This window comes from Vipera ursinii (assembly GCF_947247035.1).
Source record: "Vipera ursinii genome assembly, chromosome: 11".
Taxonomy (NCBI): domain Eukaryota; kingdom Metazoa; phylum Chordata; class Lepidosauria; order Squamata; family Viperidae; genus Vipera; species Vipera ursinii.
In genome coordinates this window covers 14,524,654-14,542,333 of record NC_139524.1, presented here as the reverse complement: position 1 = coordinate 14,542,333, position 17,680 = coordinate 14,524,654, and the positions used below count along the sequence as shown (strand labels likewise).

Here is a 17,680-nt window from a genome sequence, read left to right as displayed (position 1 = left end):
CAAGAAAATCAATTTCAGAGAGCACCAAGGGCTGTCATTTCAGTTTAGGTGTTCTGCTTTCATGAGATTTGGGACATAAACATATCTTAACAAAACACAGTTCCTCAGTTTGCCAAAGGCAGCCACCAAGGTTTAAAACATAAAAGATTGGCTTAAAGTTGATGTGGATTTCATGTGCCCTGCCCTTCATGAAGGCGCTCTCGTTAATTTGGAGGCAAAGGCCTTGCGTCAATTAGCTGAAAAAAAAAGCAAAGAGAGTGCACTTTAATTAATATTTTAATCCCAACCTTAGCAGCCTTCCTGCCAACTCAGCAAGGCTGCATATTCCGTTTGCCATCCTTGCGATTCAGCCGGGCTGACAGTTGTCACCTACTTCCGGGGAGGGGTGAGGAAATCCCACTTGTAAAACAAGCACACACAAAAAAATTAGCAACTGTCACCGTGTCACTGAAAAGTTTTAATCAGGGCTGTCATGTAGCAGTTTTTTCTGTCGGCAAATACAAAAGGACCTTTCAGGCCACATCATTTGCTCAGGTTTTGCCAGCATGGAGAATGTAAATTGAGGAATCGGCTTGGTAGCAGAAGAGTCTGAAAGATGGAGAATCAGCCTGGGTCAATGGTGGTTTCCTCGCTCTCTTGCAGGTAAATCGCTTGGCGAGTTGTGGTCTATCCCCCACCCATTCCAGGCAGCAGCCATGAAGCTTCGTCTCCTCACAGCTTACGCACTGCTGCTGGCGATCTGCCAATGCTGGGCTGTCAGCTTTCCAGAAGATGACGACCCTATTAACGTGGTTGACTACCATTGTAAGTGAGCAGCAAAGCCGAACGCGTTGTGAGATTGCCGATTTGTTTTCTTCCACCTTACCCCGGATGACAGCGATTCTTCCTTCTGCGAGCTGCCAAGTTTCAGGTGGACTTTAATGGACTCTATCTATCTACTGCAGCCAAAAAGGCAGTGGGAAGTGCAAGTTTTATTTATATTTCTAAGTTCATTGGCTCTTGCTGACCATCTTTTATTCATTGATATTCAAGACATTCCACAAAGAATTTAGTTTAAGCCCTTGTGCTCCCGGTATATACAGCTAATCAATGCTGCTTATTGATTCTTCAGTTCCATCATCCTGAGTGATGGCATAACTTATTTTTACTTGCAGATTCCAAGCAATATCCAGTGTTTAGAGGACGCCCTTCAGGCAACGAATCCCAACACAAGCTGGACTGTCAACTGATGTTGAAAATACGAGACACACTTTATATAGCTGGCAGGTAATTTTCCTGCAGTCCACTGATTAAATTAAAATTCCCCACTCCTCTTCTCCCCCCTCCCCTCCCTTCCATCTGCTGCCTGGTTTTGCATTTCATCTATGCACTTTGTCTTAAAATAATCCACTAGATAATTTCAGGAAAGGAAGGAGGGAATCAGCACATGGGGACAAGACAAGGGAGGGTGATTTATGGTATGGAAGAAAAGCTGTGATAGTGATCCATGCAATTCCAGATTTAGTTTTCCACCAAGAACTTAATTTGGACAGACAGTTGTGTGTACCAATACAAGAGCTTGGGCAGCCTGAATCTCACAAAAGGTTTGGCACCTACGTGTGCTAAACCATGGGTTACTTGTATGTTTTAAGAACAAGCCGCCATTAATTCAGTTTCTATAATATGCCTTGAGCCAGAAAACAGGGTTTCTCCAGCTCTTTCAACCACAGCAATTTTTGCTTACTTTTGAGTTTGGATGATAAATAAACTCAGTTTTGTGCTTCAAGCCTCAACAGGCTGAGATGCAACTTTGCTATCTGAGAGTTGTATTTTTAGAGAGCTGAGTTAGTATAAAGATAGCTTATAAAGATAGAAGGGAGCAAATGCAGATTAAAATAAGGAAACTAGATCCTGTGTTCTGATGGACAATGACCTCAAAGGCCAATAAGAGGCATCAACAGCCCTAGGATGACTTTTGCCACCAGAGGCAGGAACAATCTTTGTTGTCTCTGTGTGTCCTTCCTCAAAACAAGACATTATAGGTACAGTTGCTCCCATCATGACATAGATTGAACAGGCCATCTCCTCTTTATCTCTTCTGTATTTCTTCTGACCCTGCATATGATTGTTGATGGTTTTGCAACAGCAATAACATTTAGACTTATATTCCACTTCACAATGCATTACAGCCATCTGTAAGCAGTTTAGAGTCAGCATATTGCCCCCAACAATCTGGGTCTTTACCGACCTCAGAAGGATGGAAGGCTGAGTCAAGCTTGAGCCAGTGAGAATCGAACTGCTGGCAGCCGGCAGTCAGCAGAAGTAGCCTGCAGTACTGCATTCTAACCACTGCACCACCATAGCTCTTAACCACCGTATCAAGTCAAGCTCAACCAAAGTCTCCCTAATTTGGCTTGCTTCAAACTTTGATCTGGGGAAAATGAGCAGTCCTAATTAAGAACAAATGCCTGCTTCTTTTAGTAATGGTGTGGAGGGACTGTGTGAGGCCAAAAGAATCTTGAGATTTAAAGTCAAAATATGGCTTCTAAAGCAGGCTGGGGAATGGGATGTTCTATTTTTACTCTTTTAAAGGTATTTATTTGTTAGGTTTTTAATGCCAGAAGCCACCCAGAGTCATTTGCTATGACATGGGCAGCTAATAAATAAAAATCAATCAATCAATCAATCAGATTTCTGATATGTTTCTTTTTTTCTTCTTCTTCTTCCAGGGACCAAGTTTATATGGTAAATTTGAATGACATTCCAAAAGGGGAAGTTGTTCCAAGCAAGGTTAGAAAATGCTGTAAATTCCTTTTTGTGTTTCTTTTTTTTAAAAAAAAACAAATATTCTTGGTTAAAGATGAAATAGTCTTATTCTTTCTTTTATCTGAACAGAAGTTAACATGGCGGTCAAAGCAACAGGACAGAGAGAATTGTGCTATGAAAGGAAAACACAAAGTAGGTTTGTCTTTTAAGCAAAATACTTTAAACCACCAAAAGAATTTAGGAGGTCCTGATGGATGCTGTTTTAGAACTGCTAATTAACTAATTAATCTCTTCATTGCCGCAAAAATCTGAGTTTGGGGTAACCAAAATAGAGGGGCAAGTGGAGCGTTGCACCATCCTTTTCAGACTGATTTTTGATGTGACGCACCGCAGCAAAATCAAAAAGTGCAAATTAATATTCTTAAGAAATGTGTTGCAGTTGATCAGATTCATAGAAAGAGAGATTTCATTTACACTGAAATTGTAAGTGCTTTGCTAGCCCCCCCCATTGTTTTTCCCCTCCTTATTTCCAACTCACTGAGCACATGTTCAAAAGTAATATTTGCTAGTGAATAGCGATGTGAGCCATTCTCTCTTCTTCTTGTTCTTTTAATTTTTTTTTTAGGATGAATGCCATAATTTTATTAAAGTCTTCGTCCCCAGGAACGATGAGATGGTGTTTGTCTGTGGAACGAATGCTTTTAATCCTGTGTGCCGTTATTATCGGGTAAGGACCAACGCCCAGACCAGTCAGATTGTTCTCTGCCAAAATTCAAAGGGCATCTTGGTGAACTTCAAAGCACCCTTATCAATGTTACCATTGTCCTTCTCATCCTAGTTTGTCTCCAGAGAGATCAGAGTGTAACTGTCCGTCATTCTTTCCATGGCCAACTCCTTTATTCTCACAACAATCCTGCTGGTTAGATTACAGCAAAAGAAATGTGAACCAACTCACAACTCAACCATCTACTGAGCTTCGTAGCTGACAGCTAGTTGGAGAGGAGAAATTAAATCTCCTTAGTCCTTGTTCAGTTTTCTAACCACACTATAGTATAAAATCTTGATTTCACAGAGCATTCGGGGGAAGCAGTTCTGCTAAATCCAAAACTTACCCATCCGCCATACTTTACAGTTATATATTGGATATCTGATGATTTAAAGGACCTAGTCTCTTAGTTCCCATCTTCTCCCAAGCTCCATCCATAAGTTGTCATCACAGCTTGTGGATTCTTTCAAATGAACATAAGAGCCAGCAGTCAACGTAGTCCAAAGGTTTTCATTCTTAAGACGATTGAAAAGATGATCACAATAAGACACGCATTTTAATACAGTAAGCCTTTCCCAGTACAGCTAATTCATTAATTTTGAACCTCAAGGAAGCATCTGTCGATCACGGATTGCTAACCTTGTGGATGCAAAAACTGTTCCCCTGTGTGGTTCCTTCAGCAATACGTTTCCAGCGCTGTAGGAAGAGATGAGATCAGATTTAGAAAGATCAATGAAGCTGCAGGCTAGCCTTTTCAGTTGGTTCCCTTCAGATGTGCTGGATTTTGACCATGCTGGTTAGAAGCTATGGAAGATGAAGCCTCACATATCTAGAAGGTACCACTCTGAAGGAGGTTGGTGTAGGAATACCTGATTCTGTTGACCAATTGCATGGACCTGGGGAAGCTGAGATAGCCTAACCCCCAAAATGTATATTTTTTCTTCAGCTAAACACCTTGGAGTATGATGGTGAAGAAATTAATGGCTTGGCCAGGTGCCCATTTGATGCCAAGCAAACCAATGTTGCCCTCTTTGCTGGTGAGAACTTTTTCTTATAATGGACCATATTGATAGATAATAAAGAAAGGGGAAATGAAAAGGCCTATGGCATCACTGCGTCTCGGCAGAGTTTTTTTGTTTTAAAAATGCTAATATATCTTTTGTGGAATGAGACCCTTATTTTGTAAGCCAGCTCTTGATTCTTTAAATTTAATAAATAATAATAATAACAATTCATCTGTTTTGCTTGATAATCAAGATACTAAGAGTTGTTAAGCAGAGTGAAGTCCAAAAGACCTATAGTTCAGATTTTTTTTTCAAAAAAAAAAAGACCAACTAGTCTTTCTTAATTAACTTCAGACATCTGAATGAGACACATTTTCCTGCTTCTGTTGTGAAGCCCTTGGATGTCAGAGCTCAGAGGACCTCTTGTAAATCACCCAGAGATTTTGATCAGGCCTCTGCTCACTCTTTTTATTCACTGTTTACTTGAGAAGTGGCTACGCAGTAATAATAATAAAGCTTTCGCATTTCCAAGAACCTTTGCTCTGTCCTACAAAGCGTTTTCTTCCCAGCGCTCTGATGAGCCTTCCGACTCTAAATTAAAAAGTATGAATAAATATATAACGTGATTGAGATGATGGCAGCGTGGGAGGGGGAAAGTGAAAGGTAGAAATGTATAAATAGCTGTTGACGGAGAAGATGACAAGAACGCTGCAGTATTGGAAGAAGGCGACGTCCTACTGCAACCGAACAGTCTTTGTGCATTTCTTTCCTAGATGGCAAACTCTATTCTGCCACCGTTGCGGATTTCTTGGCAAGCGACGCCGTTATTTACCGGAGCATGGGGGATGGTTCGGCCTTGCGAACAATAAAATACGATTCCAAGTGGATAAAAGGTACTTTTGCTGAAAGTTGAATCGCTAGCTGCAATTTTCCTCCTTCCCTATAGCCTTTCTCCCCAAATTTATAGAGTTGAAGTACACGTATCCGGATCATAATGATTTCCCCGACAAGTCACTTTTCTGAGTATTTAAATTTTAGTCCATTGTTCACAGACATCCTAAACTGGAAGCATGCTTTTTGGATTAATAAAATGGGGAGGTTTGTTTGTTCCTTCCCCCCGCCCTAAAAACCTGGTTTCTCCTTACCCCTTGTGGGCCACTTAGCAATCAACAGCTCTCAGACAGCCTGCCAAAAACAACTATTCTAATTTCCTCTCTGTGTTACCCTTCAACCAGCGGGCAGAGATGGTTTGATTCAGAAAAGCTGTTGGCATTTTAGCTGGTTTCTTTGCAGAAACCTAGGTTTTCAACTGCTAGGGTTTGAAATGAATTTCTTTATCTCCATGTCTGAATTGTGTTCCAAATGGATATATTAGGTTTTAATTTGTATTCCATGACTTTTAAAAAAAAACAATCCTGTGCTTTGGAGTTTTGCTTCTAGATTCTAGAGAACTGTAAATCTCTAATACCATCATAGCCTTTACATTTTTTATAGGGAGATATATGTTAATGTTACCTCTTTCAACTGCTCCCATCTTTTTTTACAAAATGTTTTTTTAAGAGGAGGGCTAAAAAATACAGTAAGCTGTGGAGACCCATATTGTTTCACTGTTAGCCAACTTGGAAGTCACATTTGGCAAAATAATAATAATAATAGGATGTGGATTAAGTAAATAAGACAATTGATTTATGGGTCAGCTCTAAGTGCTTATTCCCTTTCCAGTTTTGGAGGTTATCAAAGTCAGAAACTCCCATTCCCTAAGAATCACTATTAAGAGCAATGTTCTTCAATCTTGGCAACTTTATGAAGTGTGGACTTCAACTCCCAGAATTCCCCAGCCAACGTGCTGGGAAACAATCCAAATGCAGTGCAATCCAATTGCTGGCATTTTGGCTGGGGAATTCTGGGAATTGAAGTCCACACATATCTTGAAGTTGCCATGGTTGAAAAAACACTGATTTGACCACCCTACTATGGAATTGACTTCAAACACTTCTGGAGGGTGCCAAGTTGGGGGAAGTTGTTCCAAATTATGGTCAGTCTTAGCTATGCGTAGTGGAAACAAGCCAGGTTTATAATGATCCGAGTTGGCTGGCTTTGGGCAATTGCCTGGGTTCAGATGTAATTAGCATTTCGGCAATTAGCAATCGTTGCATTATCCAGCCATCTCTGTGGCAATATAACACAAACAGCTTTTTATTCCCAGAGCTGTGGCTGGGCGATGCTATAAACCACCAGTGCAGAAATGCTCAATGCTCAGCTGTAGTTTTCCAGACACTCACAACTTCCAAACTTCTCTCAGGAGAGGAGAAGAGTTGCACAGTTCAGTGCAACCTGGTCCCAGAGTGATCAACTGTTTTTATTTACTCAGTCAAAATGGAGCCGGGAAATAGGAATAAGAATTTTAGACTCTGTAGAGCTGTCTTCTCTCGCTAAATTTGGGAGAGTGCTTCGTTGGAGCAGTTAGTCACAGAAACATTTATAAGGCATCTTGATCTGCGGTTGTGTACTTTAGAAAGTCTTACTTACAGGTAATCTCTAACACCATTTGTTTAGTGACGGTTCAAAGTTACAACAGCACTGGGGGAAAAAGTGTCTTGTAACCGTTTTTCACACCTACTGTAGGACTGTTGCAGCCTCTCCACAGTCATGTGATCAAAATTCAGATGCTTGGCAACTGACTCGTACTTGAGACGGTCACGTGATCTCCTTTTGTGACCTTCTGACAAGCAAAGTCAATGGGGAAGCCAGATTCACTTAACAACCGTGTCACTAACTGCAGCGATTCGCTTAAAAACGGTGGCAGGAAAATGGAGCAAAACTAACTTCACAGCTGCCTTGCACAACAACAGAAATTTTGGGCTCAGTTGTGGTCGTAGGTTGAGGACTCCCTGCAATTAATCCATTATGGTACATTAGCAAATGTACCCAGAAATAATTACTTTTATTTCCCCCCCACACACCCCACCCCTTTTTTAAAATGTTAATTGTAGATTTAGAGGTCTCCAAATTGTACATTGCATTGTAACCCATGAGAACTAGAAGCAAAATAATAATAACTTATTTTAAAATGACAACAGCCAGAATTCCTATACACAGTTATCTGGAAGCTCCTGTATATTTAGTGAGGATAAATCTCCTGATCGAACTTGCACAGGATCATTCTATTAGTCTTGTGTAATGCTGAAAACATAGTAAATCAACTGAATGCACATTTTTCTCCACAAGAGCAATATTTTATTTTTATTTATTTTTTTAGCATGCCTGATGCTAACCATTTTTCTTGCCAGCCCCAATGTCTTGGTGCATTGACATGAAAGATCCACCAGCTGCAATATTTATGTCCAGGCTTTTTTGCTCCAAACTTTCAACATAGTACAATCCAAAGTAGGAAACCTACTTTAAAAAAAAATTGGCCCAAGAATAAAGCCATTCTCCTCTTCCAACCAATCGGCTCAACAAATGAATGGAGCAGTAGTAACAAAGGCCGTGGAGCTGTAGCGCAGTTCCTTGGGGGCCTTTTTACAGTCCATTAGCTGGCATTAAGAGTCTTACAGTTTCACTGGAGCTTGACTTCATCCATAGTTGGATGTCCTAAAAAGTGCGTTGAATAACCACAGCAAAGTTCTTGGCATCCACATCTTTTGAAGCATCAACACAACTGTGTTTGTGCTATCAGAAAGGCGCTAACAAATAGAAAGAGTCCTACTGAAACTAATTGAAGGCTTAGCTGGTCTCTTCACACACAAGAGCTGATGGCCTCTGGGAAGCCACCAGACAAATAGGATACCGAAAGCTCATTTCCAGCAACTAGTACAGAAAGATGTTCTGATTCTGAAGGACGGCCACAACCACCACTATCTAGCAGATGCGGATAATCTTCTCCTCCCAAAGTTATCTTCAATTCACTTTTCAGACCTTCTAAATTGGGTGCTTATCATTGTTAAGTTCCCTACTTCTAATGAAGAAATGTCCCGTGGCTAACTGAACATTTCCATGCTTTCCATACAATGAGATGTGAAGGATCGCAAATCCTACTCCTTGAGTTTTCTGTGTGCCAATTAGGCAACGGCAGACACTTAATCCTCAAATATATGAATTGCATCCCCGAGATTCCTGGTTCAGTCCCTTTCATTTCCCATTAAAAATGGTTTTTTGGGTACCAAATTTGCAATGAAAGTCCTGAGACTGAACCAAGCAAAATAGCAGCAGTAAACTAGATAAACCAATAATTGGATTCTCGGTTCCTGATTCCATTAGTCTGATGAGCTAAATATAGGCTATTCATCACCTGGTAGAAGGTGACCAAGGATCACCTAAGGACTTTTCTTCAACTGTATCCAAAAATGATGGAGACTGAATCTAAGCATGTAACTTTCTCCATCCACTCTGTCGTTTCAGGCCTACAAGGTGCCCCAGATCAACAATTAACTCAACAGGAAAACTATACCTATACTTTATTGAGGCTGTAGTAACAAGCGTCTTGCAAGTCTGTGTGTGCTTTACCTTCTGCTTTGGCTATATTTCCCTGGGTTTAGAGAGGGTGTTTCCATTGAAGGAAGGAGATTGTATGAAGTTAGCCTAGTTTAAGGCTCACGAGGCAGTTTTGACTCCTTCCCATGTCTTAAAAATAATGAATAATTTAAAGTAGCAAAAAAAGAAGCAAAAAAGATGAAAAACTCAAGTAAACAAAATTAACAAGCACCATCATATTAAGTAAATTTAAGTAAAATTCTCATTGTAAAGCTGCTGACAGTAGCGCCAATTATCTTTATAGAGTTTTCCCAGAATAAGTTAGAAAGGAGGGAGGGAGGGAGGGAGGAAGGAAGGAAGGAAGGAAGGAAGGAAGGAAGGAAGGAAGGAAGGAAGGAAGGAAGGAAGGAAGGAACCCAACAGAGAGGATACAGAAGAAACATCATCATCCATTCCTAAGACCAGTAGTAGCTTTAATCAGAATAATTCAACGTATGTTTTTTTTAACTGTCCACGAGCAAAATGTTTTGACTGCTCTCCTTTTCCTTGCGTCTTTCAGAGCCCCATTTCCTTCACGCCATCGAGTACGGGAACTTTGTTTATTTCTTCTTTCGAGAGATTGCTGTGGAACATAACAATTTAGGCAAGGTAAGAGTCAACGCAGCTGCTTGTTACGATAAGTGGCGCAGAGTCTCGGAGTGATTTCTTGAGGGCGAAAACAAGAGGCTTACAAAGGCGTGGCCCGTTCTTCATTTGTTTCTACAAGTGTGGCATTTTCATACTTTGCCTTGCTGAAGGAGCCTGTGGAATGTCTCTCTTTCTTCTTGCTTTTCCTCTTTTAGTTGTGCTGCCTTGTTGTCAAACCAAAGACCACACCTTCAGTTATATTTTATTATGGCTGAAAAAACTAAGTGGGACCCCTCACAGTCACGGGTGGTCACCTTTCCCCTCTTCATTTTGTCTCCCTCGAAAGTCACGTTTGTTCTTTATTTTGCTTCCTCTGCTATTTTTCTTTAACACACACACACACACGCACAATATAATACAACAATAGCATTATTCAAATTCAAATTAAGACAGAAACCTTTTTTTTTTTGGTAAAACCAATAGTTTTGATGCCATTTGCATTTAATTGTCAATGCTACGCTTAAGTTTAAGAGTCAGCTTGATCTACTGCAGCGGTGAAGGCGCCAGGCTAGAAACCAGGAGAATGTGAGTTCTAGTCCCATGTTAGATACCAAGCCAGCTGGGTGACCTTGGGCCAGTCACCTCTCTCAGCCCCAGGAAGGAGGCAATGGCAAACCACTTCCAAAATCTTGCCAAGAAAACTGCAGAGATGTGTCCAGAGAGTTGCCCGGAATCAACAATAACTCAAAAGGGGCCAATCAAACAAACAAATAACTTTAGATGTAAAAATTTAAACAAACTTCTTCCTAAAAGCATTGACATTTCAGTCATAATTAACACTGATATAAGCATCTTGTTTTTATGCTGAAGGATCTAAGTTATCTGTTGACTAGTATCTAGTCAAAAATAAGAAGGAAAAAATGCATCAGAAAAGGCTAAAATGGGGCTTTGCTACTCATCTTCTTTGTGAGCTACACATTTAGTTTGTCCCCATCTAGCATCGGCATGTGGAATTTCTTATATTATATTACATAAGCAGCATAAATAAACATGCATAAATAACATAAGTACCTAAGTAGCATAAATGAATAGTATAAATACTAGTGTGTTGAAATTGTATAATGTACTACCATACTTATTTCTTACAATAATATAAAACGTTGGGGTTTTTTTAAAGTCACATTCTCCAAGAGACATCTCCTAAATCAGGGGTAGGCAACCTTGGCTCTTTTATGACTTGTGGACTTCAACTCCCAGAATTCCTGAGCCAGCTGTGCTGGCTCAGGAATTCTGGGAGTTGAAGACCACGAGTCATAAAAGAGCCAAGGTTGCCTACCCCTGTTCTAAATTGTACATGTCAATGCTAGATGGGGCTGAACTAAATGTTCAGAAGGGGAGATGAGGAACAAAGCCCGTTTTAGCATTTTCTGATCCGTTTTTTTTCTTATTATTATTTTTCACCCTCTTGTCATTTTACTCTTTTCTCCCAAGAAACAGGCCGTAAGGAAGAGAGCGTAAATAGGTTTTACACTGGTTTGATCCTCTACAACAAAGGCTGTGAAATTAAGCCAAGAGAGAAAACTCACTGTGTGATCAGTGGAGGCTACTCTAAACAAAAAGACAGATGTACATGATCGTAGCATTCAACTTTTGGCAATTTTTTTTCTCTTCAAAATGAACTTTTAGTATGGGCCACACACTTTCATGCCAATACTGCTTTGTTTCATAGTTTGGGGAACTCAGATCTCCTCCAGAGGAGTAATTCGGCCTAGGACATCCTTGTTGCTGACTAAATTTAATCATGGGTTGGGAGACTTCAACAAAGTACGTGACGCTTGCCTCTCTGCTCTCTTGAACGTTGTCCATTTTTATGGCGGCCCTGGTCTTTGGGGCTCAGGGAAGCGTGAGCAAACCCTCCTTCTTAGTCTCAGAACAGCCCTATCTATTTATTTTTATATTGTTATAATCTCATCAGAGCAGACTCTGGGCGGTTAACTTCGTAAGGCATAAAAACCATAATAAAATGTGGCAATCAAGACTAAGTACCAAACCTCATAAAATAACCATAACAATTTTAACAGACCAAAATCAAAACAGATCCTCTCCATTATTCCCCTAAATCCCTCCCAAATAGTTCCATCTTAACTAAGTTTTTCAATTACCAGCAGAATATAATGTGGATAGCAATCAAGGTAAGTTGCATGGCTGAGCGGAGCTAAAGATGTAAATCTCGTTGCTCTGAGGTCGTTATTCTTGCTACTTTGCTAAATGACCAATTCCTTTATTGCCTCTTCCCTCCCGCTTCCTTCTCTGCATGTTGCTCTTGGTGGGGGGGGGGGGTGTCTCACCAGGCTTGTATGCATGAGTGGACACGTCAAAACTTTAAAAGCCCAAAACTTTGTTCAACTAAGGAGGATCGTGAGTTGTGGTGGTGCAATGGTTAGAATGGAGCACTGCAGGCTACTTCTGCTGACCATCGGCTGCCTACAGTTTGGCAGTTTGATTCTTACCAGCTCAAGATTGACTCAGCCTTCCATCCTTCCGAGGGTGGTAAAATGAGGACCCAGATTGTTGGGGGCAATAGGGTGACTCTCTAAACTGCCTACAGAGGGCTGTTAAGCACTGTGAAGCTGTATATAAGTCTAGGTGCTATTGCTATTAAGAGCTGTGGTGGCCTAGTGGTTAGAATGCAGCATTGCAGGCTGACTCCACCCACAAGCAGGGGTTCGATTCTGACCAGTTCAAGGTTGTCTCAGCCTTCCATTCTTCCAAGGTGAGTAAAATGAGGACCCAGATTGTTGGGGGCAAGAGGCTAACTCGATAAAACCACTTAGAGAGGGGAATAAAGCACTGTGCAGCGGTATATAAGTTTAAGTGCTATTGCTATCATTCTGAGTCCAAACTAACATTGAGGTCAGAAAGACCTAGATCAAACTAGCATTATTTTCTTTTTTTAAAAAGATACATTACTACAACATTGGTTCCCAGTGTATTAATAAGTATTCAATTAGGGGGATAATTTGTGTATATCTGTTATTGTTGTGAAGGGGTGATGCACCTTTTTCTTTTTTTAATGTTTTGATTGTTTTGTGTTTTTTGTCTTTTGGGGGAGTTTTATTTTTATTTTTATTTTATTTTAATCCCATTTATATCCCGCCCTTCTCCGAAGACTCAGGGTGGCTTACAAGCTTAGCAGTAGCCTTCATTCTATGTATATGCCTGCTTATTAGGGCTTTCGCCCCCCCCCCAGCGGCATTATTACAAAGTCAGCTTATTGCCCCCAACAATCTGGGTCCTCATTTTCTCTACCTCGGAAGGATGGAAGGCTGAGTCAACCTTGAGCCTGGTGGGACTCGAACCTGCACTAATTGCAGGCAGCTGGTGTTACTTAAGGAGGCATCAGCCCACTGCTCCACCAAGCCTCTTTTGTATCTTGTATTTTAACTTTGTCTTGAATTAAAAACAAAGAAACAAGTTATAACCATTAATGTACTTCTTTAACCACTTCTTTTACTTCTCTGTTCAAAAACTGGAGAACAAAGGGATGAGGATGCTAATGTATTTGGAAGTGCAAAGATACTTTGTCTAGATGCTACCTGGTTGCTAAACTATGATCAAGCCTTGCTTCCTTTATTTTTATTGATCTAGTTGTCTATTGGTTTATCCATCTCAACCATTGACTCTGGACTTTATTTCTGTGGACTTGGAATAGGACAGAGTTGCATAAATGAAGTTTGAAAACATATGTTTCTTGAGGGCATATGTGTCTCTCTCTCACACACACATACAAAAAAACCCTTAGTTGTGGCCCTTAGAGCCTCTCCAAAAATTGTTGGCAATTTTGTAATCTTGAATATGTCAGAAGGGGTAAATAGAATGAATTAGAATTAAAACAAATATCATGTTTATCTCAGCCCCATTAACTTGTCAGAATGTAGCTGGAATTCCACTCAAAGCCAAGGACATTGTGGTACCCTCCAACATAAACACTCCAAAATCAGTTTCATCAACAAAGTGATAGATAGATAGATAGATAGATAGATAGATAGATAGATAGATAGATAGATAGATGATAGATAGATAGATAGATAGATAGATAGATAGATAGATAGATAGATAGATAGATAGATATAGATAGATTATAGATAGATGATAGGTAGGTAGGTAGGTAGGTAGGTAGGTAGGTAGGTAGATAGATAGATAGATAGATAGATAGATAGATAGATAGATAGATAGATAGATAGATGGATGGATGGATGGATGGATGGATGGATGGGAGGGAGGGAGGAAGGAAGGAAGGAAGGAAGGAAGGAAGGAAGGAAGGAAGGAAGGAAGGAAGGAAGGAAGGAAGGAAGGAACAGGTCGGTGAAATACTCCTGATCCCAAATCAAATCCCAAAGGTGCTTTTTCCAAAAAGCAACTGGACTTTTCTTGGGGTTTTTTTTTTCCTTTGCAAACGTTTTGCTTCTCATCCAAGAAGCTTCTTCAGTTATCTGTAGACAAATCCAAATCCAACCCTTTCAGATCTGATTTGGTTCAAATATCCAAACAGGATTTTTGTGGGATGAGGTGGATTTAGTGTGGTTTTCCAAACCCATCTCCAATTAACACATGTCTCTTTTCAGGAGTAGTAGCCTTCAAGTCATCTGATTCGACAATCCAATTTGACTTTTCTGATTCAAGTCGGAGAATCAGTTCGATTGAGAGATTCACTCAATCTCAGTGGTGGGATTCAAATATGCAAACAACCGGTTGTCTGTGTGGATGCCACTTCCGGAAGTCCATTCTGGGCCTGGGCAACAAAAAATTAGCTACCGGTTCTGCCGGAATGGTGCAAACCGGCTGAATCCCACCAGTGCACTCAATCCTCTTTGAACCAACTCTCCAGATCAAAGCTCTGCCTACCTCTTATCTATTTGTCCATCGACTTGTCTCTCTTAATCAAGGCTTTTGTGGCTGTTCGTGCTCTTCTCCTCCAGGCTGTGTATTCCCGCGTGGCTCGCATCTGCAAAAATGACATGGGGGGCTCTCAGAGAGTGCTGGAAAAACACTGGACGTCATTCCTCAAAGCACGCCTCAACTGCTCAGTGCCTGGGGATTCATTTTTCTACTTTGATGTACTTCAGTCCATCACAGACATCATTGAAATCAGTGGCGTCCCTACCGTGGTCGGTGTTTTCACCACACAGCTGAACAGGTGAGAGAGGAACAACCTTACATCAAAAAGGAAATCCTGCCATTCACCATTGGCACTAAACCGCCCAGCCCAGCTTTTCTGACAGTCTCTTTTGTGCGTCTTTGGCAGCATCCCTGGCTCAGCAGTTTGTGCTTTCAACATGGAAGACATTGAGAAAGTCTTCAAAGGAAGATTTAAAGAGCAGAAAACCCCAGATTCTGTTTGGACAGCTGTACCTGAAGACAAAGTGCCAAGGCCAAGGTAAAATATTTGTAGACGTGCACTGCGCAAAGCTTCACAGGCATGATTTGATTCAAAGGTGTTTTGATTGCACAGAATTGCACCCTTGGATAGAAGAAAGTGATCTCAAAACAGCTTATCAAGGCATCAGCCCCACTTTTGGAGTCTGTGAACTATGGTGCCTCCAGGGCTTTGCATTAAGCAGATAACTTTGCTCTGCAGCTTGAAGTTCACCCAGAATCCTATAATGTCACAACTACCCAAAACTGGAAAAGTTTTGTTCAGCAATAGGAATTCACCACATCTTGGATAGGCAGAACAGTTTGACTAGAGTGCAGACAGAGAACCAGACGCCCAGATTAACAGAGTTGGAAGGGACCTTGGAGGTCTTCTAGTCCAGCCCCCTGCTCAAGCAGGAGACCTATATTATTCCACACAGGTAGCTGTCCAGTCTCTTCTCAAAATAAGATAAAATAACCTTTATTATCATTTGTTGCTTTGGGCACACTGACACACATTAAAAATGAAATTCTGTTGCCAGCTCTCAAAAGTGTACACATACATAAAACACACAGAAACATCAATATTGGGGATTTGACCTTCTTAAGAAATTTTCCAGGAATTTGTACCTGACCAGGTAATATTCCAAAGGCTACCTTAGTGAGAGTATGCAAAACCACTCATTCTAACGTTGAAAAAAGGCAACACTTTAAATCACTCTGGTTTCATACAGCAGGTTTTGCCCTAAATCCTAACAAATCACTGTTCCAACAAATTAACTGTATTGTGATTTAACATGATAATCTGATTTGCACAACTGGCTGAGGCAAGGGCTGAATTCCTAAAATACTAGCAATGAAAATTACTAACTACTCAGCCATCTTTATGCTTAAGTGTGTTGTGCAAATCCAGCAGCGATGGATTGAAAGAATTTGAGTTCCAGCAAAGAATTTGCCCGACGACTTGCTTCAAACCCTTTCTAAAAATGATTCTAGAGTAGCAGTTTTCCTTTGCACCCTGATTTTTTTTGTTCCCCTGCAGTCTTTTTTTTTTTTTTGCTATTTTTACTTTTTAAAAAAATATCGGGAAAAAATTGTTGCTTTCCTTTCAGACCTGGTTGCTGTGCAAAATATGGCCCAGCAGAGGCTTACAAAACCTCCATTGATTTCCCAGATGAAACACTTTCTTTCATCAAGTCCCATCCTTTGATGGATTCCGCTGTTCCATCTGTCATTGAGGAGCCATGGTTCACAAAGACACGAGTCAGGTAAGAGGCCTGGCAGAGACACCAAGCCAAGGAGCAACAGTTCTAAAATAGAATCTGACTCTAACCACAGTGACAGAAGTGCTTCTGTGCAGACTTGAAAGGAGGCATAAAGTTGAATTTTGCAGATTATCTTGCTAAAGATAGGATTGTGATTAGCCTGCTCTGGAAAAAAAAAGGGAACTGGGTATACTCTAAGAACTTTCAAGCCATTTCAGAAATCTTGTTAAGATGTCTGGATCTTCTGCCATCCATCTACAGCAGGGGTGTCAAACTGCCGGCCCACAGGCCAAACGCGTCACGCAGAAGCCGCACCCACCCCATTGCCAGCAATGGCGAAACTGTCCCAATACGTTGCGCGATGTCACGTGACATCGTGAATTTGACATGTCTGATCTATAGTCCCAGATATTTGCAACTTGTTCCCTGGTTTGCCATCTTAGTGAGACTTTGAGAAGAAGCCCACGTTAGCTCCCCACCACAGTGAGATCGGTGCTCTAAGCTTGGTTGTTTTCTCGCAGACGTTTCCTTACCCAACTACGTAATATCATCAGTGCTAGCTGATGATGCTAGGTAACCGATGCTAGGTGATTGAGTAATGAAACATTTGCAAGAAAAATATGTCAGTGAAGGTTCTCAGTAATCCAGATAGAGTTGTTTGAAGGTTGAGTCATTGGATTTGGACTAACTTCTGTTGTTAGCTTGAGTTGTTTCACTGGCCATTCAGGCACTTCATCAGTCAGACTATGTCAGTTAGGTAGAAAGACATTGGAATGTACCAACTTTGGCTACACCAACCTCAAGGGTTTCCTCCCCAAAGTGTGTCGCAATATATTGATGAATAACAATCTGGTTAGAGTTGTTTGAAGGTTGAGTCATTGCAACTGGACTAATTTTTCTTCAAACATCCGCAAGAAAACAACCAAGCTCAGAGAGCACCAAAAACTCCACTGTTCAACCCTGAGCTACAAATATTCTCTTCTGCGGATACCATGAGATTTTCTTCTCAAATTTGGAGTGATTGAAGTGGCACACACGTTGTCATTAAAAGGAGCTGATATAACATCAGCAAGCGTCGAAAATTAAGGCACGGCACTCAGCAAGCAAGAGGAACTTGTTAGTTCAAGTAGCTGTCTTAAAAGACATTAGCTTTGCTGTTCTAGCTTTTATTTCCTGGGTGGTTTTGAAGTTCATGTGTTACTATTTTAAAGTTTTGCTTTTTGGAGTTAATGTATTGATGTGTACACTTGTTTGGTATAGTGGTTAAGAGGCTGGCCTGGAAACCAGGCAACTGTAAGTTCTAGTGCTGCCTTAGGCGTGAAAGCCAGCTGGGTGATTTGGAGCCAATTGGTCTCACTTAACCCAACTCACCTCACAGGATTGTT

At 40.8% G+C, this 17,680-nt stretch overlaps 1 protein-coding gene across 11 annotated transcripts in view; it reads left to right on the top strand.

Moving 5' to 3' along the window:
- Positions 1-17,680, top strand: part of SEMA6D (semaphorin 6D) — a 58,409-nt gene that overhangs the window by 26,519 nt on the left and 14,210 nt on the right. For 6 of the 11 annotated variants that reach the window (XM_083371555.1, XM_083371553.1, XM_083371549.1 and 3 more), the window contains exons 2-11: positions 643-804; positions 1,155-1,266; positions 2,709-2,937; positions 3,371-3,472; positions 4,458-4,548; positions 5,289-5,408; positions 9,548-9,636; positions 14,595-14,812; positions 14,921-15,052; positions 16,143-16,298. In XM_083371555.1, the coding sequence (XP_083227681.1) occupies positions 696-804; positions 1,155-1,266; positions 2,709-2,937; positions 3,371-3,472; positions 4,458-4,548; positions 5,289-5,408; positions 9,548-9,636; positions 14,595-14,812; positions 14,921-15,052; positions 16,143-16,298 (1,358 nt within the window). In that variant the 5' untranslated portion in view covers positions 643-695. The remainder of the gene's footprint in view (positions 1-642; positions 805-1,154; positions 1,267-2,708; positions 2,938-3,370; positions 3,473-4,457; positions 4,549-5,288; positions 5,409-9,547; positions 9,637-14,594; positions 14,813-14,920; positions 15,053-16,142; positions 16,299-17,680) is intronic. The other 5 variants (XM_083371548.1, XM_083371556.1, XM_083371551.1 and 2 more) reach the window with 1 other exon arrangement.